General features: G+C 42.9%; 1 protein-coding gene across 1 annotated transcript in view; it reads right to left on the bottom strand.

Annotated features, from left to right (window-relative positions):
* The window catches only part of SLC35F1 (solute carrier family 35 member F1), a 450,499-nt gene extending 428,172 nt beyond the window's left edge, over positions 1-22,327 (bottom strand). The window contains exon 1 of the mRNA XM_068231363.1: positions 21,816-22,327. Coding sequence (XP_068087464.1) covers positions 21,816-21,925 — 110 coding nt within the window. The 5' untranslated portion in view covers positions 21,926-22,327. The remainder of the gene's footprint in view (positions 1-21,815) is intronic.
* Positions 22,328-25,449: the final 3,122 nt, after the last annotated feature.

The following is a 25,449-nucleotide window of genomic DNA, read 5'->3' as shown; positions in this document are numbered from 1 at the left end:
CTCTCCATGATCAGCGCACAAGACGTGCGCTGACACTGCGGAAATCCTCCACAAGCATGTAATTTGCGGGAACCCAGCAAAAGGTGCAATGCACCTGTAGAGGGAAATTCCTGTCGACAGGGGGAGCTGTGGAGTGCAGAGGAACAGCTCCTCTGCCCTGCCACACACGCCAGACAGGAATTGCACGAAGGGAAGAAACGCAGGGCAAGATAGCCCTGAGAGAGATTGAGCAAAGAGACAGATTGTATGTGTGTGCACCAAACTAGTCGCCAACCCGCGACGGTGCATACACAACAGCAGATATGAAGTAGGAACGCAATCGCGGGAGAGGCAATTGCCAGAGGTGACACAAGGCTACAGCAAGGTGGAGCACGAGAGTAGCAAAGGCACAGCAAATAATACAATGAGGAGATAAGGAAAATAACAAACGCTAGCTACACGCGAACACCCCACTCATTCGCAACAGTGCACGCGTTTATGTGTGGTCCCCGCGTGATAAGCACAACAGAGACAAGCACGCCTAACTAACCACGGACAGACAAACATGAAACAGAGGACGCGAGCGCTTGCTTAACGGTTACCTCACCGAGCCTCCAGCAAGCGTTCGTAGCAGACAAGACAGATACACGAAAGCAGGAATAAACGAGAGATAGGATCCACAGCACTAGCACAAGGCGAGTGCGATCCAGGCAGACAGATCAGAAGGGGCTACCAGTAACAACCGCTGTTCCGGTTAGCACCCAGACACACAGAGCGATTTCCTGTCGACCACCGATGGGACAGGACAATCGCAACAGACAAACAAAACAGATATCCAATCCTAACTGCACTAGGGGAACTGCCTAGTGCAGTTCCAGGAATTACTCTAGGCTAATCTTCAACAAAGAGCAAGGCTGACACTCCAGGCGAGTGTTACACAGGAACTGACTCTTATGACCAGCCACTTACTGTGGGAAACATAGCTATTTATAGAGCAAGCCCACAAGGGATGTGGCTATGCAATCTGCATGACAAACGTATGCAAATTCCTCAGCAGTAAGCTGCACAACTGACAAAAGGTCTCTCTTCCAGAGACCTGCAGAATGCAGACCTGAACAGTGGTCAAAAGGCTGCCTGTCTGCGCAGGCAGCCCAGCGGATCCTCACAGTACCCCCCCCCCTAGGGTCGGATTCCAGACGACCCTCCAACCTGATACTTGCAAAAGACTCTAACTGAAGACTCACGAAGGTCAGGACAGCCCGACAAGGCCCAATTCCAGAGTCAGTCCAGCCGAAACCGACCTCATCGGAAGCAAACGCCACCGAAACATATCCATCAGTACTACCAGTCTCAGTATAACACCCATCAGGACTGTGAACACCAGAGAAGAAGCCATCGACACCCTCCAGACAATACCCACCACCTTCCAAGGAGCGTCCGAAAATACCAAACCTGCCACAATACCTGTTCGAAGTGTCCCTTACAACACAAAAGCCACTGTTGATCTTATCCAGGGTACCAAGCAAAATTTCTCCCGGAATCTCCCAGAACCTTCCGAAGCTCCACAGAGATCCCAAGAGGGCAGAACAACCACCAGGCTCACATGGAGAACCATCAAGCCCTCCTATGGAACCAATGACTATTCTGGATTCAGAATTACGAGGACACCCATCAAGGTCAGGACTTTCAGGGACCTCTTCTGGGCATGCAAGCAGGCAGGCCATATCAGAGCATGTCTCCACCGAGGAAGCATCTGAGCATGCTGGTAACCAAGGCACACTTGGGCATTCTGGGTCACAGAGCACATTGGGGTACACCAGCACAGGAGAAACCTTAGAACATGTCGGGGAACTGCCAACCTCAGAGTCCGGCACGACAGGACCAAAACCAGTACCGGGCAGAGAATCATCATGAGCAGTGGTCTCAAGCACTGGACTCTCAAAAAAAAACTCAGACTCAGGCTTAGAAGTCTCAGTGACTGTAATGGTATCTGACAAAAACTCATCATTGGCTACGCATAACTGAAGCTCCACCAGAGCTGAAAAAGTAGCCAGCAAGGCAGCAATGCCTACTGAAGTGGGCAACACCTCAGAAGGACTTGGGGGGCAGGAGACATCTCCTACAAGTTCTGCACCCCTTGGAAGGAACTCGGAGGTCTCCAGGACATCAGGCAAGACCTCAGGAACACCATTTTTCAAGTTTTCTAAGAAGGATTCTGAACTATCCATGTTACAGGGCAAAACTGGAACTTTATTTTGTGGACAGGGCATATGTCCCAGTGAAGGTTCCACCAACAACTGAGACTGAATTTCATCATCATGAGCGGAATGTACAGGAATATTTACTGGAACACACACTGACTCCCTAACTTTAATCTCACTGCACCCAGAATTCTGCGTAACAGTCAAACTAGCTTGCAACTCCAAAACTGCAGAAAAACAGGTGAGTATAGTAGCAATACCTAGACAAGCCTCTAGGGACACTGCAGGAGACTCTAAACAAGGCCATATTAACTCATCCAGAGTAAAGGGTGCAGAATCAGCATTTTCCTCAGAACAAGAAAGGGACTCACAAATGTCAGTGTGATTAGACATCATATTGTTATTCATGGTACAGGGCAGGCTCAGAGAAACTTTCTCTGGACCCAGCAAAGATGCTTCAGAGTCAGATTCGCAAAACCGAAGCGCTGTCTCACTCTTAGATTCGGCTAACAATGTCAAATCCGAGGAGTCAGAACACAAAACTTGCGAATCAAAAATCTCTTTAGGTTGTGAAACTGACGCTTCTATAGCGCAAACCTCCGCGATCTGCGGGGCAGACTGTAAGGCGTTCAGGATAGAAACACTGGAGCAACTGTCACCAGGCAACAGGCCCTTACAGGTGTGAACAGGGTGAGACAAAGACGCAACTGCAGTAGAAATAGCGACAACATCAGGAAAAAGTTTATTAGACATATTAATTTTACTTTTGATGCTGCATAATTTAGGAATTTTCCCCATAGCAGGATCACAGATGGAAGATCTTAAAGATCTGTCTCTAAATAACAAGGGGTCCCACACATCCTTGAGAAAACTGGCACATTCATGCTGATCACAATCTGCAGGAACATCAGAGAAACAGGCATCAGATCGCACAGATTCAAACCGCACGCAGTCAGGAGAGAATCCTCCAGGATTCGCACAGGAATCAACCACAGTGGCACACCCACTCACTTCAGATCGCACACTGTCACGACTCACATGCTTTACCCCAGAAAGGCAGGAACAATCATCTGACAACGATGTCTCTTTATTGGAATCAATTGGTTGGTGTGTGTGCGCAACTCATCCAAAATCGTCTGCCATACATAAATCATCAGATCCACATCACCCTCGTCACATTCATCAGAATCAATCAAAAGGTACATAGAACCGAGACAATCATTCAAGACATCTTCGCTTTTTGCGATGTAAAAATCACAAAAGGCTTTCCAATCAAAATCAAATTCCTCCATCAAGGCCCCAATGTCCCATGAGGCAAATGGAGGTTCAAACAGGCCAGTATCCAGATAATCTCCATATGGGTGGAGTTGAGGAACTAGAACAGATTTTTTAACTGCTTTAATATAGTGTGCGATCCTACCTATAGTAGGATCCACATAAGCTTTGGATTGAGGCAAAAAACCCGGAGACAGAGCAACATCATGGTAAACATCATCATCATACTGAATGGTTTTGCACATTTCAGACTTGACAGAAATAACCTCTTTAGTTGTGGTTGCTATGGGCAACGAATCTTTTGGCTGACAAGCCAAATCAGCAGATTGGCCTGCAAGCACCAACTCATTAACATATGGTAATGACACAGAAATGTTGCATAAGCTAATCTGATCGGCATTTTGCACTGCAGGAAAAAACTCATCTCTGTCCAGTGTCTTAAACCTCTTAAAGACACAGGACCCATATTTGACCAAATCGTACAAATCGCAAATTCCCTCTACACTGGGAATTTTGGTTGGGCTGGTCATACTGTAACGATTGTGGAATTCTCTCCGTGATCAGCGCACAAGACGTGCGCTGACACTGCGGAAATCCTCCACAAGCGTGTAATTTGCGGGAACCCAGCAAAAGGTGCAATGGTCCTGTAGAGGGAAATTCCTGTCGACAGGGGGAGCTGTGGAGTGCAGAGGAACAGCTCCTCTGCCCTGCCACACACGCCAGACAGGAATTGCACGAAGGGAAGAAACTCAGGGCAAGATAGCCCTGAGAGAGATTGAGCAAAGAGACAGATTGTATGTGTGTGCACCAAACTAGTCGCCAACCCACGACGGTGCATACACAACAGCAGATATGAAGTAGGAATGCAATCGCGGGAGAGGCGATTGCCAGAGGTGACACAAGGCTACAGCAAGGCAGAGCACGAGAGTAGCAAAGGCACAGCAAATAATACAATGAGGAGATAAGGAAAATAACAAACGCTAGCTAAACGCGAACACCGCACTCATTCACAACAGTGCACACGTTTATGCGCGGTCCCCGCGTGATAAGCACAACAGAGACAAGCACGCCTAACTAACCACGGACAGACAAACATGAAACAGAGGATGCGAGCGCTTGCTTAACGGTTACCTCACCGAGCCTCCAGCAAACGTTCGTAGCAGACAAGACAGATACACGAAAGCAGGAATAAACGAGAGATAGGATCCACAGCACTAGCGCAAGGCGAGTGCGATCCAGGCAGACAGATCAGAAGGGGCTACCAGTAACAACAGCTGTTCCGGTTAGCACCCAGACACACAGAACGATTTCCTGTCGACCACCGCTGGGACAGGACAATCGCAACAGACAAACAAAACAGATATGCAATCCTAACTGCACTAGTTGAACTGCCTAGTGCAGTTCCAGGAATTACTCTAGACTAATCTTCAACAAAGAGCAAGGCTGACACTCCAGGCGAGTGTTACACAGGAACTGACTCTTATGACCAGCCACTTACTGTGGGAAACATAGCTCTTTATAGAGCAAGCCCACAAGGGATGTGGCTATGAAATCTGCATGACAAACGTATGCAAATTCCTCAGCAGCAAGCTGCACAACTGACAAAAGGTCTCTCTTCCAAAGACCTGCAGAATGCAGACCTGAACAGTGGTCAAAAGGCTGCCTGCCTGCGCAGGCAGCCCAGCGGATCCTCACGCACGGCTAAACTACACCTGCCTGCTTACTCATCTATCATTGGTGCTGTGGGTGTAACAGTTGTGTCACACTTCTGTGCTGACAGGTGTTAACAGAACAGGCAAGTCATGAACACCTTTGACACCTAAAGTAATACAATCACATTTTAACAGAGTGGGACTGACTGGATTATGTGTACAAGGTTTTTATTGCTATCTGGGTTCCCACAAAGGAAGTATCCTAACTTCATGTCCAAATGCTTAGACTAGAGTCATGTACATTGATTATGCTGAGCATTGCTTATTAGTAGGAGGGTTTTGGGGTCTCTTATACTTCCCTAGTGGTTCTGGGTCACCTTGAGCTACTTGAGTATTCTGTTGTATTGGTTCAAGCCCTATCCCATAGAAGCATACTAATCCCTGCCATGCACTGATGAGTACTAAAAGTCTGAACATGCTGTATGCATGTTGGGTTGTTGTGGCTCTGTAAAATTTACAAGATATAGGCTTGATACACATCAGCGATTCTGGTTCTGGATGTGAGCCTGACTTCAGGGACAAAAAGAGCTAATTTGCATATTCGGTAGTGATGCATCATGGGAAACTACAGCTGCTCACTTAAAGCTGAATTATCGCAAGTACCTTCTGTTTTAAGAAGGCAAATTAAACCATTAGTACACCTGTTATCCCCACTATCTCATAAATCTCAGTGGTAACGCAGTGGTATAGACATGGGTATATGTTGCTTTAAATATTTTTTGATAGCATGATTTTCTCTTTGTTAATAATAAATCCTAATGCAGTAAGTGCAGCAAAAAGTCTACAAAAAAAGCTGTTAGGAGAAAACTTGCAATTTTGTTCAAGACTGCTGCTATGTGATGATTTCATTTCATTAAGTACAGAAAGTCCTACTGTTTTCCTATTTGTGGGTAATGGGTTTACAGAGTGTTATGAAATGATTTTGAGATAATTGAAAAGCAAATTGAAGAATGCTGAATATTTATAAGCACTTTCCAGAGAAAATAATCATACCGTTTCCACAGTACTCATATTTATTGAATGAATCAGTACAGCTAACAGCGAACACGCGGACCATGAGCCACTGCTACCAGACAGCATATTGTGTACTGAAAGCTCCTTATTTTATCAAATTAGATCAGTAGGAAACAGTCAGGGTAGACAGACACAGCTGTTTATGTCCACTGACCATATATAACCTTTAAAAAGTACTCCTTTCTCTCTAACAAATTACAGCTTGTCAAGCTATATACACATTATGGAGTACAGATGGCAGCATCTAAGAATCTTTTTACTCATAAAAGATCTACTTTTCATTTCTACTGAAAAAGGGAGAAAACAGGGACAGGTGACCTCTTGCAGTGGCTTCTTCTCAGTAGGGAAAATGAGCAGCAAAGGGCTAGCAAAATCCTGCCCAGTAAATTGCTTTTGGCCATAAGGATCTTCTATAAGAAGCTCGGCACATTACCCAGGCCTGTCTCATTCTGGCCCTGATTCAAATAGCTTTTCTCCTGAGATTTTTCACAGGGGCCCATATGCAATTCTCCTTTTCTCCTTAGTTTTCTCCTACGTGATATTTTCACAATTTGTCAATAAAAGGACATTTAACCCCTCAGCAAGCAAGAAATTACTCAAATTCATTTTGATAGTACTTTTTCAACTACTTAATAGAACTTTTCAATTGCAAAATCTTGAAAAGTTAGAGAAAATGAAAAATTATCTCCTAGGAGAAAACTCTGGAGGAAAAGTGAACTACATATGGAACCTTGTCATAAAAATAAAATACTAAAAATTATTTTGATCGTACCTTTTACCCTACCTTTGGGTAATTTTTCAATTGTAAAATGCTGAAAAGTTATTTTAAAAAGAATATGAAAAGTATCTTCTAGGCGATAACTCAGGAGAAAAAAAATAATTGCATATGGGCCAGGAGATATTATCACACCTTGGCCCCTGTGCAATTCACCTTTTCACCTAAGTTTTCTCCTATGAGATAATTTTTAATCTCCTGTTTAAAATAACTTTTCAGCACTTTGCAAATGAAAAAAAAAAATCAAAAAGTACTTTTAAAAGTATTTAGTGTATTTCCTTGCTTCCTGTTGGCTTAAAAAGCATTTTACAAGGAGTAAAAATATCAACTTGTAGAAAACTAAGGAGAAAAAGTGAATCCATAAAGCATTACCACATGAGGTAAGGCAGAAAACAGCTGATTTTACAGCGCACTTAGGAAAATGTTAATTCACAAAGGCTGTTACCACATAGCAAGCAGAAATTACCGACCAGTGAGGTAAATTACAGACGTGAGCAGTAAATACCTTAACACATGTCAGTAAATGTCAATTCATAAAGATTAGAACATGCGGTAAAGCCAAATAACATGTTCAGTGGTTACCTCCAACCCTGATGTGTCAGAAACTATCTTCTGTGTGTGATAGCCCATGACTGACAGAAGCAGAGAGCCAATAGGAACAGCCTCCCTCTCCTACAAGTCTCCCTAATAGACTCCTATATAATTCTTGGGAGGGATGAGTTTCTCTACCCCCCAGGCAGGGAGAAGAGAGTGGGACAAAAGAGGTTTTCCCTGCAGCCCTTTAAACATTTAGACCTTTAGGTTCCTGTTTGAAGATGCGGAGGAGCAAGTGGGAAAATCATCTAAGCATGACCTGTCTTATGTTTCTTGAAAGTTCATCTAAACTCTGGCCATTAAATAAAATGTTAATAAAGACTAATGGACAGATTAAGAAAGAATACATCTAAAGGGATGGCATTTATAACCATTTACTATTGTAATGCGGTAACTGCACCGAAGTAGCAGAATAGCATGTAAAAAAACAGAGACGTACTCCAGCTGTTCTACTTTTAACAAATAGGTCTTTGTGAATTGAAGTCATGTTTTTCGGTAAATTACCGAACCTCTACCGCACCTGTGAAAATCTTTATGAATTGCCAAAAAAGTCTAAAATATCAAATGCTGTATTTTAACAACCTTTTTTTTTTTTTTTTATCGAACAGCCCTTTATGAATCGAAGTCCTTTTCGTGAATGGTGAAACAGCTGTACACAACGAGAGAATCTGCTCAAAGCCATCCTGAAAAATTGTTTTGCATTGCCTAGTCACAGAGGAGTGTTTTGTTATCAATCCAGTGTCAGTAGAAGATACATTTCCATGGAGAAGGAGGGACTACTGGTAGTGGCTGAATCTCCTGATCATTTCTGCATAACATTTCAGAAATGGTAAGCTGTGTGTTGCTGCATTCAGTCTGCTGTCTGTACAGCTTTGTTCTAGGGAATGATGGAGACCACGTAGAGCAGAAAAATCACTAGCTTTACAGACACATAGGCTATCATTCATAAAGCATTTCCGCATGCCGAGCAGAGCGATAAATCACCGCCTTGTGCGGGGATTTTCGTCAAAAATGTAACAAAATGGTAATTCATAAAGATTACCGCAAGCGGTATGAGGACGGGAAATACCGCTCCCTCGGATGTGGCGATAACAATGTAAAGTTAATGGAGACACAGACCTCCCAGGCAGCTGCAGTAGAGCGGAACACGGAGAAATGTATCAACTCGGCAGCTTCCTGTGTCTCCGCTAGTGTTGGGCGAACATCTAGATGTTCGGGTTCGGGCCGAGCAGGCCGAACATGGCCGCGATGTTCGGGTGTTCGACCCGAACTCCGAGCATAATGGAAGTCAATGGGGACCCGAACTTTTGTGCTTTGTAAAGCCTCCTTACATGCTACATACCCCAAATTTACAGGGTATGTGCACCTTGGGAGTGGGTACAAGAGGAAAAAAAAAATTAGCAAAAAGAGCTTATAGTTTTTGAGAAAATCGATTTTAAAGTTTCAAAGGGAAAACTGTCTTTTAAATGCGGGAAATGTCTGTTTTCTTTGCACAGGTAACATGCTTTTTGTCGGCATGCAGTCATAAATGTAATACATATAAGAGGTTCCAGGAAAAGGGACCGGTAACGCTAACCCAGCAGCAGCACACGTGATGGAACAGGAGGAGGGTGGCGCAGGAGGAGAAGGCCACGCTTTGAGACACAACAACCCAGGCCTTGCATGAGGACAAGAAGCGTGCGGATAGCAATTTGCATTTTGTCGCCATGCAGTCATAAATGTAATACAGATGAGAGGTTCAATAAACAGGGACCGGAAACGCTAACCCATCACAGATGTTCATTGTTCATGTTACTTGGTTGGGGTCCGGGAGTGTTGCGTAGTCGTTTCCAATCCAGGATTGATTCATTTTAATTTGAGTCAGACGGTCTGCATTTTCTGTGGAGAGGCGGATACGCCGCCGATCTGTGACGATGCCTCCGGCAGCACTGAAACAGCGTTCCGACATAACGCTGGCTGCCGGGCAAGCCAGCACCTCTATTGCGTACATTGCCAGTTTGTGCCAGGTGTCTAGCTTCGATACCCAATAGTTGAAGGGTGCAGATGGATTGTTCAACACAGCTACGCCATCTGACATGTAGTCCTTGACCATCTTCTCCAGGCGATCGGTGTTGGAGGTGGATCTGCACGCTTGCTGTTCTGTGTGCTGCTGCATGGGTGTCAGAAAATTTTCCCACTCCAAGGACACTGCCGATACCATTCCCTTTTGGGCACTAGCTGCGGCTTGTGTTGTTTGCTGCCCTCCTGGTCGTCCTGGGTTTGCGGAAGTCAGTCTGTCGGCGTACAACTGGCTAGAGGAGGGGGAGGATGTCAATCTCCTCTCTAAAGTCTCCACAAGGGCCTGCTGGTATTCTTCCATTTTGACCTGTCTGGCTCTTTCTTCAAGCAGTTTTGGAACATTGTGTTTGTACCGTGGATCCAGAAGGGTATAAACCCAGTAATTGGTGTTGTCCAGAATGCGCACAATGCGTGGGTCGCGTTCAATGCAGTCCTAGGCCGAAGAGGTCATAGCCTAGGGTCACAAAACCTGTTTATTTGGGCAATTTCAATGGTGGCGAGTCTGACGTACATAAATCGCAGCAATGGCCGTTAGCAACGTCTGAATCTCACGAAATGTCTCATGCAGGTAGAAGACATATTGTTAGACTTGGGCTCCAAAGATGGGTTCCCTACATCTCTGCAAACCAGAGTTACAGGGCTCCAAATTTGGTAAAATCCCCCATAGGCTTTCATTGGGCCTCCTATTTACAGTTCCAAAATCTCACATCTTTTCAAAGGGCAATTACTCAGCAGTGGCAAATTTTCTAGCATTGTAGGGACCCTTAGGGGGAACATGACTGGTGAGTTTCGGGCCCCTAGGCCAAAGAGGTCATAGCCTAGGGTCACAAAAACCTGTTTATTTGGGCTATTTCAATGGTAGTGATGGTGACGTACATAAATCGCAGCAATGGCCGTTAGCAAAGTCTGAATCTCACGAAATGTCTCATGCAGGTAGAAGACATATTGTTAGACTTGGATTCCAAAGATGGGGTCCCTACATCTCTGCAAACCAGAGTTACAGGGGTCCAAAATTGGTAAAATCCCCCATAGGCTTTCATTGGGCCTCCTATTTACCGTTCCAAAATCTCACACCATTTCAAAGGGCAATGGCTCAGCAGTGGCAAAACTCACCAGTCATGATCCCCCTAAGGGGGGAGCCATTGCCCTTTGAAAAGATGTGAGATTTTGGAAAGTGAAATAGGGAGGCAATGAAATCCTATGGGGGATTTTACCAATTTTGGACCCCTGTAAAGAGATGTAGGGACCCCATCTTTGTGCATCCACAAAGCCCACTTAAAAATGCTCAGAAATTTTTGGTTGCTCTTGTGGAAACAGAAGAATATCAATGTCTGAAATCCAACTCACATTTTTCCCTAGTCCTATGTAGCACTCAATAGTAGAAGCCCTTTCTTTTATCTCGGTATAAGCTGCTTAAAGCACACCTGAACTACATATAAATATAAGAGGTGTCCATACCTGGGTGTTCTTCATTGCCCCCATAACCTCAGTGGCTCCTCAGTTTAGCCAGCCTCCCCCTCTGTCCTGCTGCTTATCTTTAGTTTAAGTGTGCTATAACTAGCTGATGCCTAATAAATAGCTTTTTGCGTATCTGCCTGATTAATAGCCCATCTATCAGCTTTTCTCTACAGGATAGACTTCCAGAGTTACAGGCTACGATGTTGTCAGACAGTTACATGCCCTTATCCCTGCACTCTGCATCCTTTTGCAGTCTGAAGAGGGTGATCGTTAAACAAGACCTCCACCTTCAGAGCTTGGTATTAATACCTATAGGTGAACTGCTTCAGATCATGTCACCTCATTTTTTAAAACAGGATATTTAACGGCACAAAGGGGTAACATCTTAGCTTTAGCTGTTTTGAGTCACACACCTGCAGCGATCATGCAGGCATCAAAGTCATACCAGAATCAATGCATCTGATCTGCATGTTCATTCTGGGTCAGTGACAAAGTATTAGAAGCAGAGGTTCCACACAGAAGTCTAGCATTGTTTATTAGAGAATGAAAAGGGCAGCCTTCATATTCCTCTCACTTCAAGTTCCCTTTAACTCAGACTCAAAACCTACGATATTTCCACATTGGGGAAAAATGTTATTTTAATGTCCATTGTGACTGAAAAAATGCAAATAAATGATTTATACCAGCAGGCATCTCTCAGTAATAAACAAATGTCAGCGAGTATCTGGTGTAATACTGATAGGACCTCCACCACCACTAGCTTCATTCTGTTCGAGGCAGTAAAAAGCTGTGATGCCATGGACCTTACCTTACCTTACCGCAGCTTCCTGCACTCATGCCCACTGGAATAGATACAGGTTGGTCATTACCAGTCAATGTTCAATCAATAAAATGATTGAACATTGATTGAGTGGTCCTTTATTTTTAATATATTTTCATAAGATTAAATTTGTTTTAAATATTTTTTTCAAGGCAATGCTGACAGAACAAATAATTGCAATTCTCTAATGTATTATAAACATACAAGTGAGTTTTTACGCACATTTATTGGAAAAACTGCAATAATGCAACAACAAGGCTTATAAACATTGTCAATAAAAGCCTTATACCATTCCTTAGGGGGCCATTCACACTAGTAAATGTGTTTGAAATGCATTAAAACGCATGTAAAAACGCATGCATCTTGTCTGTGTTTTTATGCATTTCATTGTGCGTTTCCATGCATTTCAACACATTTTACTGCACTGTCAAACCACTTTCTTGTTGTTCCAGGGGAAGTGACGTAGATGCACTGCGCATGCATAGTGTGATTTAATCACTCCCCTCATGTTAAAATGCACTACTCAACTGCTGTACTATGGATGTTAAAATTAAAGTCTATAAACCTTTATGTTCACACTATGTGCAATGCGTCAAAACTGACTGCAGCTCGCATAGTGTGAATGAGCCTTAAGGGCTGGTGCACACCGAGCGGCTTTTTGGGCGTTTTCAGATCCGCTTGCGGTTGCGGATCTGCTTGGCCAATGTATCTCAATGGGGTGGTGCACACCAGAGCGGCAGGCGTTTTGCAGAAACGAAAAATGCCTGGGTGAGGCATTTTTTGGATTGCGGATGCGTTTCTGCCTCAATGTTAAGTATAGGAAAAACGCAAACCGCTCTGAAAAACGGCACTTCAGAGCGGTTTTGCAGGCGTTTTTGTTACAGAAGCTGTTCAGTAACAGCTTTACTGTAACAATATATGAAATCTACTATACTGAAAACCGCAGCAGCAATCCGCAAAACGCTAGCAAAACGCCTCATAAAAATAAAAAAAAGCGTTTAAAAATCTGCTAGCGTTTTGCGGATCTGCTAGCGGGTTTTGGTGTGCACCAGCCCTTAGAGAGGAAAGTTCTTTCCTACTCCATTTGGCTGGGATAGCTCCCTAACCTGCATTAAGTAAGTAGGAGATTTAATGTTTTAATTAATTCTAATATTGAATCTATTGAAAATGTCATATAGTGCATGGTTGACTTTATCCAACTTTATTTTAGTCACAGCAGAGTGCAGTAAAGGTGCCCATTAACCTTCCTGGCGGTAAGCCCGAGCTATGCCGCCGGAAGGCACCGCTGGGCCGATTTGCATAATTTATTTTTGCTACACGCAGCTAGCACTTTGCTAGCTGCGTGTGCAATCCGATCGCCGCCGCTACCCGCTGATCCGCCGATATCCGTAACGCCGCAGCTGCCCCCCCCACAGACCCCGTGCGCTGCCTGGCCAATCAGTGCCAGGAAGAGCTGTGGGGTGGATCGGAGTCCCCTTTGACGTCATCCCGCCCGTCGCCATGGTGACCGGGGAAGCCCTCCAGGAGATCCTGTTCTTTGAACGGAGGGGCTGGGGGGATGCCGCTGAGCAGAAAAACAAAACAAAAAATAAAAAAAAACGGCTTTGCTGCCCCCTGGCGGATTTTCATAAACCACCAGGGGGGGTTAACGGTACAGTTTTTTTTACTAAATGAGATCTTTCGTTGCGATTTGAACGATCGCAACTAATCGGAAGGCAATTATTGATTGTTCACATTTACTGAACGATTCTTTCTTCAAATTCGATCATAAAATCCAACTTTTGGATCGATTTTATCCTATTTAGCAATCAACCAAAAAATTGTTCCTTATCGATGGCCTTCATAAACTGCAAATTTTCTATACAATTCGATCGCAAAAACTGAATTGGAAGCGTTTGGTGAAAATATTGTAGTTGTTAACCTTTACCCAGAGTAGCCGAGAGTAACCAATCATAATCCAATGTGACCGAGGCAGAATTAACTCGTTAGAGGTCTTGCTGTTTGCAATTAGCGTTTCACTCTTTGCTCTGTTTGGTTGAATAAGCCAAAAGATGTCCTAAAAGTGGGTGAATTTTTGGTTAGATATTAAAAGCAGCATATGAGCATGAAATGCCAGAATTGGCTTTCCATTTAGTAATAATGCATTTTCAGTCAAAAGCCTGTCTAGACATCTAAGTTCATCTAAATCATTTAAGTGATTTCATTCATGCATCTGGGAGAGGCAGCAGGAAATTCTGAGGACACATGTCACCATGTCAGTGTACAGCTGAGGTCCATTTGTTAAAACCCTTTAAGTCCAATACTGCTTGTGTTTCCTGTTTCACAGCTACAAAGAAAAAGCACATTCAGCCTGGACAGTTCGTTAATCACTGCTAGCCTATGTTCCCTTTACAGTACTAAAGACTGTCTTTCAGAAACCCCAACAAAACCCCTATTATTGCCTGGAAGGAATTCATAAAATGTTTGAAAAAGATAGCTGTATCCAAGCTTAGCGAAGAAGAGGCCTGAGCTTGCCGCGCTTTACCCTGAAGTGGAGTCATATTCAATCTAAACTGCAGTGCTTCTCAGTATTGTACTCAAGTGATCCAAGAACTGTACTTCTATGCACTTGTAGACAGTGCTGTGCACAACACAGCAATGGAGAGCACTATGAAGCCCCACCATGGGGAACAAACAGAAATAGTACATTCTGTGCAAGTTATTTTTTATGATACATTGCCTACAATTCCTAAACCGCCTCACATCTAAAAAACCTGGGTCTTCCAACCAGTCCTTTCAATACAGTAGGCTGCAATTGTCTTATAAAGCTGCCCATAAGTATGCCATCTCAGGCTGTCATAAAGGACAGCAGTACCCTGATATATATATATACACCACACAGCGGTCCCAGGCAGTAAGAAAGACAGCAGTATCCCAGTAAATACTTGGGGCCATATACAATTCACTTTTTCTCCTTAGTTTTCTCCAAGTTGATATTTTTGCACCTTGTCAATATAATGCCTTTGAAACCCCCAGCAAGCAAGAAAATACATAAAATTATTTTGATAGTACATTTTCTACTAATTTTGGTACTTTTTTAATAATACATTTCTGAAAATGATTTTAAAGAGACATTTTTTTTTACCTAGGATAAAACTCAGGAGAAAAAGTGAATTGCATATGGGCCTCTATGTCTAAAAGCCATTCTGGGGAGTTGCACTCCCTCTAATCTCCCCCTCCTCCCCCCATTCTACTCATTACATGTCAAAGCGGGTGTAATAGCCACTAATTCTCTGTTTATAGATGTTGATGGAAGTATAACATGTAACATCACTGGGTTTTAGATGTATTTTACTAATTAATTACATATATGCCCAATTTTAAACACACAAGTCACATTTTCAGAATATATTCAATTTACGTGTAGAAACAAGTACGGTGTGTTAAAACCAAGCACAAGATGGTTGTTTATGAGGAAATAAATAAGTCAGCCTCCATTTTCCTCTCAGTTCAGATGTGCTTTAAGCTGTACCACAAAGCTAACAGTGCCACTGGATGAAATAAGAAGGGCACGACGCCTGTTAGTGCAGGTGCACACACTTGACGAGACACTGGAGATACTGAGCTGGCCAGAGGAGGAGGTTGACTGTTTGAGCTGGCTCTTGGAAGAACGGGCCACATCAGTGGAACACCAGCTAGGTAAGTCCTTTACAAAGTGATGTCACAAAGACCTGGAGGTAGCCACCTCGAACAGTCGGAAATGCATACAATGGAGGTCCATATGACAACAGAGCTATGGTCAGTGGGAGAGAGCGGGTGTCAATGCAATTTATCATTTTTCTGGCTTTGTCAGCTGATTGGTGAATGGAAGCCGATATGGATTAAGAAGAAATGGGGCCCTATATATATATATATACAGTGGGTTGCAAAAGTATTCGGCCCCCTTAAAGTTTTCAACATTTTGTCATATTACTGCCACAAACATGAATCAATTTTATTGGAATTCCACATGAAAGACCAATACAAAGTGGTGTACACGTGAGAAGTGGAACGAAAATCATACATGATTCCAAACATTTTTTACAAATAAATAACTGCAAAGTGGTGTGTGCATAATTATTCGGCCCCCTTTGATCTGAGTACAGTCAGTTGCCTATAGACATTGCCTGATGAGTGCTAATGACTAAATAGAGTGCACCTGTGTGTAATCTAATGTCAGTACAAATACAGCTGCTCTGTGAGGGCCTCAGAGGTTGTCTAAGAGAATATTGGGAGCAACAACACCGTGAAGTCCAAAGAACACACATGACAGGTCAGGGATCAAGTTATTGAGAAATTTAAAGCAGGCTTAGGCTACAAAAAGATTTCCAAAGCCTTGAACATTCCACGGGGCACTGTTCAAGCGATCATTCAGAAATGGAAGGAGTATGGCATAACTGTAAACCTACCAAGAGAAGGCCATCCATCTAAACTCACAGGCCGAACAAGGAGAGCGCTGATCAGAAATGCAGTCAAGAGGCCCATGGTGACTCTGGACGAGCTGCAGAGATCTACAGCTCAGGTGGGAGACTCTGTACATAGGACAACTATTAGTCATGCACTGTACAAAGTTGGCCTTTATGGAAGAGTGGCAAGAAGAAAGGCATTGTTAACAGAAAGCATAAGAAGTCCCGTTTGCAGTTTGCCACAGGCCATGTGGGGGACACAGCAACCATGTGGAAGAAGGTGCTCTGGTCAGATGAGACCAAAATGGAACTTTTTGGCCAAAATGCAAAACGCTATGTGTGGCGGAAATCTAACACTGCACATCACTCTGAACACACCATCCCCACTGTCAAATATGGTGGTGGCAGCATCATGCTCGGGGGGTGCATCTCTTCAGCAGGGACAGGGAAGCTGGTCAGAGTTGATGGGAAGATGGATGGAGCCAAATACAGGGCAAACTTGGACGAAAACCTCTTGGAGACTGCAAAAGACTTAAGACTGGGGCGGAGGTTCACCTTCCAGCAGGACAATGACCCTAAACATAAAGCCAGGGCAACAATGGAATGGTTTAAAACAAAACATATCTATGTGTTAGAATGGCCCAGTCAAAGTCCAGATCTAAATCCAATCAAGAATCTGTGGCAAGATCTGAAAACTGCTGTTCACAAACGCTGTCCATCTAATCTGACTGAGCTGGAGCTGTTTTGCAATGAAAAATGGGCAAGGATTTCAGTCTCTAGATGTGCAAAGCTGGTAGAGACATACCCTAAAAGACTGGCAGCTGTAATTGCAGCAAAAGGTGGTTCTACAAAGTTTTGACTCAGGGGGCCGAATAATTACGCACACCCCACTTTGCAGTCATTTATTTGTAAAAAATGTTTGGAATGACGTATGATTTTCGATCCACTTCTCACATGTACACCACTTTGTGTTGGTCTTTCACGTGGAATTCCAACAAAGTTGATGCATGGTTGTGGCAGTAATGTGACAAAATGTGGAAAACTTCAAAGGGGCCGAATACTTTTGCAACCCACTGTATGTATATATATATATATATATATATATATATATATATATATATATATATATATATATATATATATATATATATATATATATATATATATATACTGTATATATTTGTTTGCATGTGGCTGTATTATGTATACTTTTACAAGTTATGAATTCTATGAATCATCATTGTATAAGTTTTACAAAATTGGAAATTGTACAAAATGTTGAATTTTCATGGATTATGACCAAGTGCTGGATCAAAAGTTAATTAATTGAATACATATAGCGCATGGTATATATTAGGGCTGGTTCACACTGGCACTTTCTGGGAAACCAATCCGTGAAAACAAATCTGATTTCCATTCAAACTGATCCGTTTCCATTTTATTTCCATTCCGTCGGTTCAGTTCCATTTCTCCATATCCCCCCAAACCTCCATCACCAAAGTAGATTTTACTGGCTAGAACTGTCCACATTTCCAATGTGATTAAAGGATCTGTTTCTCATTGCCTCCCATGCAGTGCTTCAGCCTCTGTTTCCGTTCTGCTGGGCTCTGCTGTCCGGGAAAATTGCTGCAGCACCAAAATCTGCGAATGGACCTTTTCTTACTGCTATTGTGAGCTGGGTCTAATAAGGACACTTTGCTGCTCAGAACTGGTGCTTTTTAGTTTTCATCAAGACTGAAGCTGTCAATTTGCCATATGCGGAGCCAAGACTTGATAAATATGTATTAAAATTATGCAGGTTAATAGCGCTTCAATGCATGATTAAAGGCAAAATAATCCATTTTTTTTCACTGCAACCAATAAAAGATGTTAATTGTTCAGTAAAACTGCCATTTCTGAAGTGTTCACAACATGACAAAAGAAGCAAAACGCTAAGTGGGTTTCACTAATTATGATCCAGGTACAGATATTGATATACATTTAACTAACAATTCAAAGACAACCAGTAGAGCCAAGGAAAACATGCCTCCATTTCCAAACTCATAGACTTATAAACACCAAATGAATTGGGCTGAGATATGCAGACTGAGATATAATTAGTCATAGTACACATAGGGGCTGCATTTATGTCAATGCTTTTATCCCATACTGTTTCCAAGCAGTACAGTTATGCTGGATGAGGTGCAATGATAAATGGCCTGTGTTGGGTTAGTCATGGAAATGCCTCTAGCTGATGGCATAGTAATTCATTTTCACCCAGTGGTTTAGCTCACAATAGGATTGATTTTACAAAACCAGTTATCTTCCCTTACATATTTTCACCTTATACATAAAATAACTTTACAATATATTGTTCCTTATTAACCTAGTCACTTTTTCACCTTATTATTAGTTCATTTTTGCTTGCTGAGTGCTAAAAGCAAACCTGAACTGAAAATATGCTGAGGAGATAAACAACTGTATGTGTACTCCTACTTGACTTGAGTCTAGCATTTTTATTTTTTGTTTATGACCTCAATGTAGGACTGGGAGGTGGTAAAGATGAGGAAATCCACTTGCTGGCCAAGCAGCAGTAATCCAGTGTTGCTGCTCACAGTGAAGACTAGCTGCAGGCCAGCAGGTGGATTTCCTCAGCTTTTCCCCCTCCCAGTCCAACAATGTATGAGCTAAAAAACAAACAAACAAAAAACATAAGTTTGAAGTTTTTATTGTCTCAACTGAATGATAATAGTTTTAGATGTTTACAACCCCCATTTTTAACTATTGACATTTCTTTGTCTATAGCCTTAACACAGCTTTGTCTTTGTGAAATTGAAGAGTTGTATAGACTGTTATTAGTTATCAGTGAGGTGCAGCCCAACTGAAGTCTGCCTGGAGAGAAACTGTCATTCAGAGCCCTGAAATTGTAACCATTACAGGGAGAAAATGGAAAAAAAAATAACACAGCCTAGTTTTATGTAGGCTCAAGACGGTATATACACATGTTTATCTCATCATGAGAAAAACAATGGTAAATCAACCCCATTGTTCCCCAGAGAGTTTATCTATCTGAAAGCCTTCTCATAATTTCTGGCTGCTGTAGATATTGCCATTGAATGTCCCAATCACACCTGTATACACTCAAGAAAAAATATAAATATAGTCCAATAATATATTCAGTTTTCTCATGAGGTAAAAAATTAAGCACTGGAATAAAAACTTAGAGAAAATTATGCAGATAATAACATAATGTTGCTACAGTAATAAAACTGCAGATCTAAGGGAGGATAGACACTGCTGTGCACCACCATGTAAATTAGGCTACTGGTCATAAAAAAAGTTTACTCCAGATTCTGCTTGGGCTCATGAATCAAGCACTTCCCAGGAATCTAAAGCAAAATCTGGCAGCTGACTAGAGTACTGAGGATCCTGCTTCATTTAAAGGACAACTGGCCTGAAAGGGATATGGTGGCTGCCATATTTATTTCCTTTTAAACAATACCAGTTGCCTGGCAGCTCTGCTGATCTGTTTGGCAGCAGTAGTGTCCGAATACCACCCAAAACATACATGCAGTTAACCTTGTCAGATCTGACAATAATGTCAGAAACATCTGATCTGTTGCATGCTTGTTCAGGGTCTATGGCTACAAGTATTAGAGGCAGATGATCAGCAGGACAGCCAGGCAATATGCATTGTTTTAAGGTTAAAATATGGTAGCCTCCACACCTCTCTCAAGTCAGTTGTCCTTTAAATAGCAGCACTGGATTGGTTACAGTGGACCACTGCACCGCTTTTGCTCCAGATTTCTTTGCACTAGTCTTTATACAGCAGCCCAAATGAACACTGCATTTTGCATTTCGCAAGAACAAACACCAGGATTTTCCATTCACCACTTTCATCTTGAAAAATAACAGCTTCCACTGTGAAAATGTGCACTGTAGATAATCTGCAAGCACACATCCTTGAGATTACATCATAACCTACCTATTCCACAGACCAATCATTATAGGAAAATTCAAATCATCAGACTGCAAAATTAAGTTCTACCAATAAGCAGTTCTTCTTAATCATTCTACCACTAGTGACAGTGAAATGTTTTTTGAACACTGCCTTTACTTACAGATCTGCCATGTATTAAAATCATCAGTCAGACATCTGCTTTGGTTGTGTAATGTGTTCTACTGCAATAAAATAAATAGCTGCAAACTTGCAACAAATGCATATTGGCAAGATAAATCATGTTCAGTAGATTCATGACAAAGAAAGAATTTGCACAATGACTGCAAATACATCTGGAGTGTAATGACTGTGTACAAACTTCAATTACATCAGCATTTTAAAATGATTACAACCACTGCTGAGTGTTGTATCTATTCACATATTTCAAAGCACACGCTTAAAGACACTGATGATTTTACAATTAGACGGAGGCTACTTTTGCTTCTTCTTTGAATCGTTTCAACAAATATAAGAACATTTGTTTCCAACCCCAAAGGCAACACATTTCCTTCAACAACAGGAGACTAATAGAAGCTTGACTGGAAGAAAGCCATTTTTCATTGCAGTATGTAATCAGACTGGGTAAACCTGAGCACCTATTGATCTGTTGTTACTATGAATAGAATAACAGAGAGCACATGAAATTGCTCACCCTCTCCCACAGGTGTCAGGTGGCTGGCAAGGGCACATACTGCATTGCTAGGTGGCAGCAATAGACATCTGTACTACTGATGATTTGTACTGCTTGCACTAACACAATGACTATAACATGTGAGTGATATCATGCAGATATGATTATAATATCAATAGGTGCTATTTAACCAGGTATCCAAAAAATCAACACTATGCACTCTTGAAAACATCCATATTCCAACAAATTCCAACTTTCATTGCTTTAGAGAGCCTTTAGCATAGGGAGATAATTTCTGAAAGCTGACACTGTTTACAACAGGTTTAAAGGAATAAGGGCTTATATAGCAATGCACACCTCACAAACATAACAGATAAGAACTGATGCAAGTGCACTTCTTTGGTGTTGAGCAGAATATCTCCTAGCATATAAATCTAGCATAACCCAGGAAGAGGAAAGGGGGGTAACAAATGAAAACCACTAGTTGCTGAGCTCAGTTTAATCAACCACCTGCAAAATACTAATGTACAGTTAATGGCTTCAGTGTGCCAATACAGCTTCTGTTTGATTAGTGATTTTTCATGGTAGGAGAATTTTTGCTCCTTGCTGCACATCCCCACTAATATTGTTCTACAAAAATACTACAATCAGATCACCAACAAGAAGTAGAGGGATTAGGCTAATTCCCTTGAGAACCCTTCTCAGAGCCTCGACTACCTGATCTGCATAAAGCAGCAAGATGTCAATGTTTCTCCCTAAACCACTTGCATTGGTTCTGTAGGTAAATGAAATACTGAGCAGCTCTTTTCCTGGGATCAGTGAGCAGGCAGAGGGTACACAGTTTGCACTTTGCCAGTAGTTGTCACAGTTGTGCCCATAGCAGGCTGCTTCTCACCTGTTAAACACTTTGCGGATCCTCTGCAGAGGGCCGGGGCTGCTGGAGATGCTCTCCGCCGGCAGGTTCTCGATGGTGGACACGACATGGTTGGACTGCTCGGGAATCATCGCTCTTCCAGCTCAGAGGCCAGGGCACATCTTCTGAGCTCGCTGCCCAGGACACTGCACTGACCGCCCTGGCTGGCTGCTGAGGACAGGGGGGTTGGGAGGGATGACAGGCAGGGGTGCTGCTCGCACAGATCAGCCACAGGTACTGGAAGGACAAGTCACACTTGAGAAGCGCCTAGTGGTCCCCTAGTGAAGGCCCTGCAGGATGCGGAGAGCAGCTGTGATCAGCGTGTGGCTGCAGCTCGCCGCCTGCTCTCTGATGCTTCGTGCAGCCTGTGTGGCCAGGAGTCAGTGCAGAGCTGCTACGGGAGGCACAACGTACAAGGAGAAGAGGCTGCTGGGCTGTGCTACCCTCAGCATGCCTAGTCTCACGTACACCGCAAGAGAGCGCCAACAAGGGGGTCTTCCACACTGACACCCACCAGCCACAGAGCATGCAGGATGACGGGACTTGTAGTTTCCTCTGGCATGTAGCGCCGCTATCCGTTCACCTGAGCGTTTCAGCAGCTCTCCGCGCTGGACAGCGCCGTTCTGCATGGCCAGACTCTGCACTGACTCCCTGCGCATGGAGGGTAGCACTGCACTAGGGCTCAGGTAACACAGTGCTGCTACAGTATAACAGAGGTAACACAGTACTGCTACAGTATAACAGAGATAACACAATGTTGCTACAGTATATGATAAAGCGCTGCTACAGTGTTGCTACAGTATAACAGTGTAACACAATGCTGCTACAGTATAACAGAGGTAACACAGTGCTGCTACAGTACAACAGAGGTAACACAGTGCTGATACAGTATAACAGAGGTAACACAGTGCTGCTACAGTATAACAGAGGTAACACAGTGCTGCTACATTATAACAGAGATAACACAGTGCTGCTACAGTATAACAGAGGTAACACAGTGCTGCTACATTATAACAGAGATAACACATTGCTGCTACAGTATATGATAGTGCGCTGCTACAGTATAACAGAATGTTGCTACAGTATAACAGAGGTAACAGTGCTGCTACAGTATAACAGAGGTAACACAGTGCTGCTACAGTATAACAGAGGTGACACAACGCTGCTACACTATAACAGAGATAACACATTGCTGCTACAGTACAACAGAGGTAACACAGTGCTGCTACAGTATAACAGAGGTGACACAGTGCTGCTACATTATAACAGAGATAACACATTGCTGCTACAGTATAACAGGTAACACAGTGCTGCTACAGTACAACAAAGGTAACAGTGCTGCTACAGTGTAACTGAAGTAACACAGTGCTGCTACAGTATAACAGAGGTAACACAGTGCTGCTACAGTATAACAGAGGTAACACAGTGCTGCTACAGTATAACAGAGGTAACACAGTGCTGCTACAGTATAACAGAGGTAACACAGTGCTGCTACAGTATAACAGAGGTAACACAGTGCTGCTACATTATAACAGAGATAACACATTGCTGCTACAGTGTATGATAGTGCGCTGCTACAGTATAACAGAATGTTGCTACAGTATAACAGAGGTGACACAGCGCTGCTACACTATAACAGAGATAACACATTGCTGCTACAGTATATGATAGTGCGCTGCTACAGTATAACAGAGGTAACAGTGCTGCTACACTATAACAGAGGTAACACAGTGCTGCTACAGTACAACAGAGGTAACACAGTGCTGCTACAGTATAACAGAGGTGACACAGTGCTGCTACATTATAGCAGAGATAACACATTGCTGCTACAGTATAACAGGTAACACAGTGCTGCTACAGTACAACAAAGGTAACAGTGCTGCTACAGTGTAACTGAAGTAACACGGTGCTGCTACAGTATAACAGAGGTAACACAGTGCTGCTACAGTATAACAGAGATAACACAGTGCTGCTACAGTATAACAGAGGTAACACAGTGCTGCTACAGTATAACAGAGGTAACACAGTGCTGCTACAGTATAACAGAGGTAACTCAGTGCTGCTACAGTATAACAGAGGAAACACAGTGCTGCTACAGTATAACAGAGGTAACACAGTGCTGCTACAGTATAACAGAGGTAACACAGTGCTGCTACAGTATAACAGAGGTAACACAGTGCTGCTACAGTATAACAGAGGTAACACAGTGCTGCTACATTATAACAGAGATAACACATTGCTGCTACAGTATATGATAGTGCGCTGCTACAGTATAACAGAATGTTGCTACAGTATAACAGAGGTAACAGTGCTGCTACAGTATAACAGAGGTAACACAGTGCTGCTACAGTATAACTGAGGTAACACAGTGCTGCTACAGTATAACAGAGGTGACACAACGCTGCTACACTATAACAGAGATAACACATTGCTGCTACAGTACAACAGAGGTAACACAGTGCTGCTACAGTATAACAGAGGTGACACAGTGCTGCTACATTATAACAGAGATAACACATTGCTGCTACAGTATAACAGGTAACACAGTGCTGCTACAGTACAACAAAGGTAACAGTGCTGCTACAGTGTAACTGAAGTAACACAGTGCTGCTACAGTATAACAGAGGTAACACAGTGCTGCTACAGTATAACAGAGGTAACACAGTGCTGCTACAGTATAACAGAGGTAACACAGTGCTGCTACAGTATAACAGAGGTAACACAGTGCTGCTACATTATAACAGAGATAACACATTGCTGCTACAGTGTATGATAGTGCGCTGCTACAGTATAACAGAATGTTGCTACAGTATAACAGAGGTGACACAGCGCTGCTACACTATAACAGAGATAACACATTGCTGCTACAGTATATGATAGTGCGCTGCTACAGTATAACAGAGGTAACAGTGCTGCTACACTATAACAGAGGTAACACAGTGCTGCTACAGTATAACTGAGGTAACACAGTGCTGCTACAGTATAACAGAGGTGACACAACGCTGCTACACTATAACAGAGATAACACATTGCTGCTACAGTACAACAGAGGTAACACAGTGCTGCTACAGTATAACAGAGGTGACACAGTGCTGCTACATTATAGCAGAGATAACACATTGCTGCTACAGTATAACAGGTAACACAGTGCTGCTACAGTACAACAAAGGTAACAGTGCTGCTACAGTGTAACTGAAGTAACACAGTGCTGCTACAGTATAACAGAGGTAACACAGTGTTGCTACAGTATAACAGAGATAACACAGTGCTGCTACAGTATAACAGAGGTAACACAGTGCTGCTACAGTATAACAGAGGTAACACAGTGCTGCTACAGTATAACAGAGGTAACTCAGTGCTGCTACAGTATAACAGAGGAAACACAGTGCTGCTACAGTATAACAGAGGTAACACAGTGCTGCTACAGTATAACAGAGGTAACACAGTGCTGCTACAGTATAACAGAGGTAACACAGTGCTGCTACAGTATAACAGAGGTAACACAGTGCTGCTACATTATAACAGAGATAACACATTGCTGCTACAGTGTATGATAGTGCACTGCTACAGTATAACAGAATGTTGCTACAGTATAACAGCGATAAGACATTGCTGC

This window comes from Hyperolius riggenbachi, chromosome 4, assembly GCF_040937935.1.
Source record: "Hyperolius riggenbachi isolate aHypRig1 chromosome 4, aHypRig1.pri, whole genome shotgun sequence".
Lineage (NCBI taxonomy): Eukaryota > Metazoa > Chordata > Amphibia > Anura > Hyperoliidae > Hyperolius > Hyperolius riggenbachi.
Note: the sequence above shows the minus strand (reverse complement) of the source record. Positions and strands in the feature narration are given on the sequence as shown.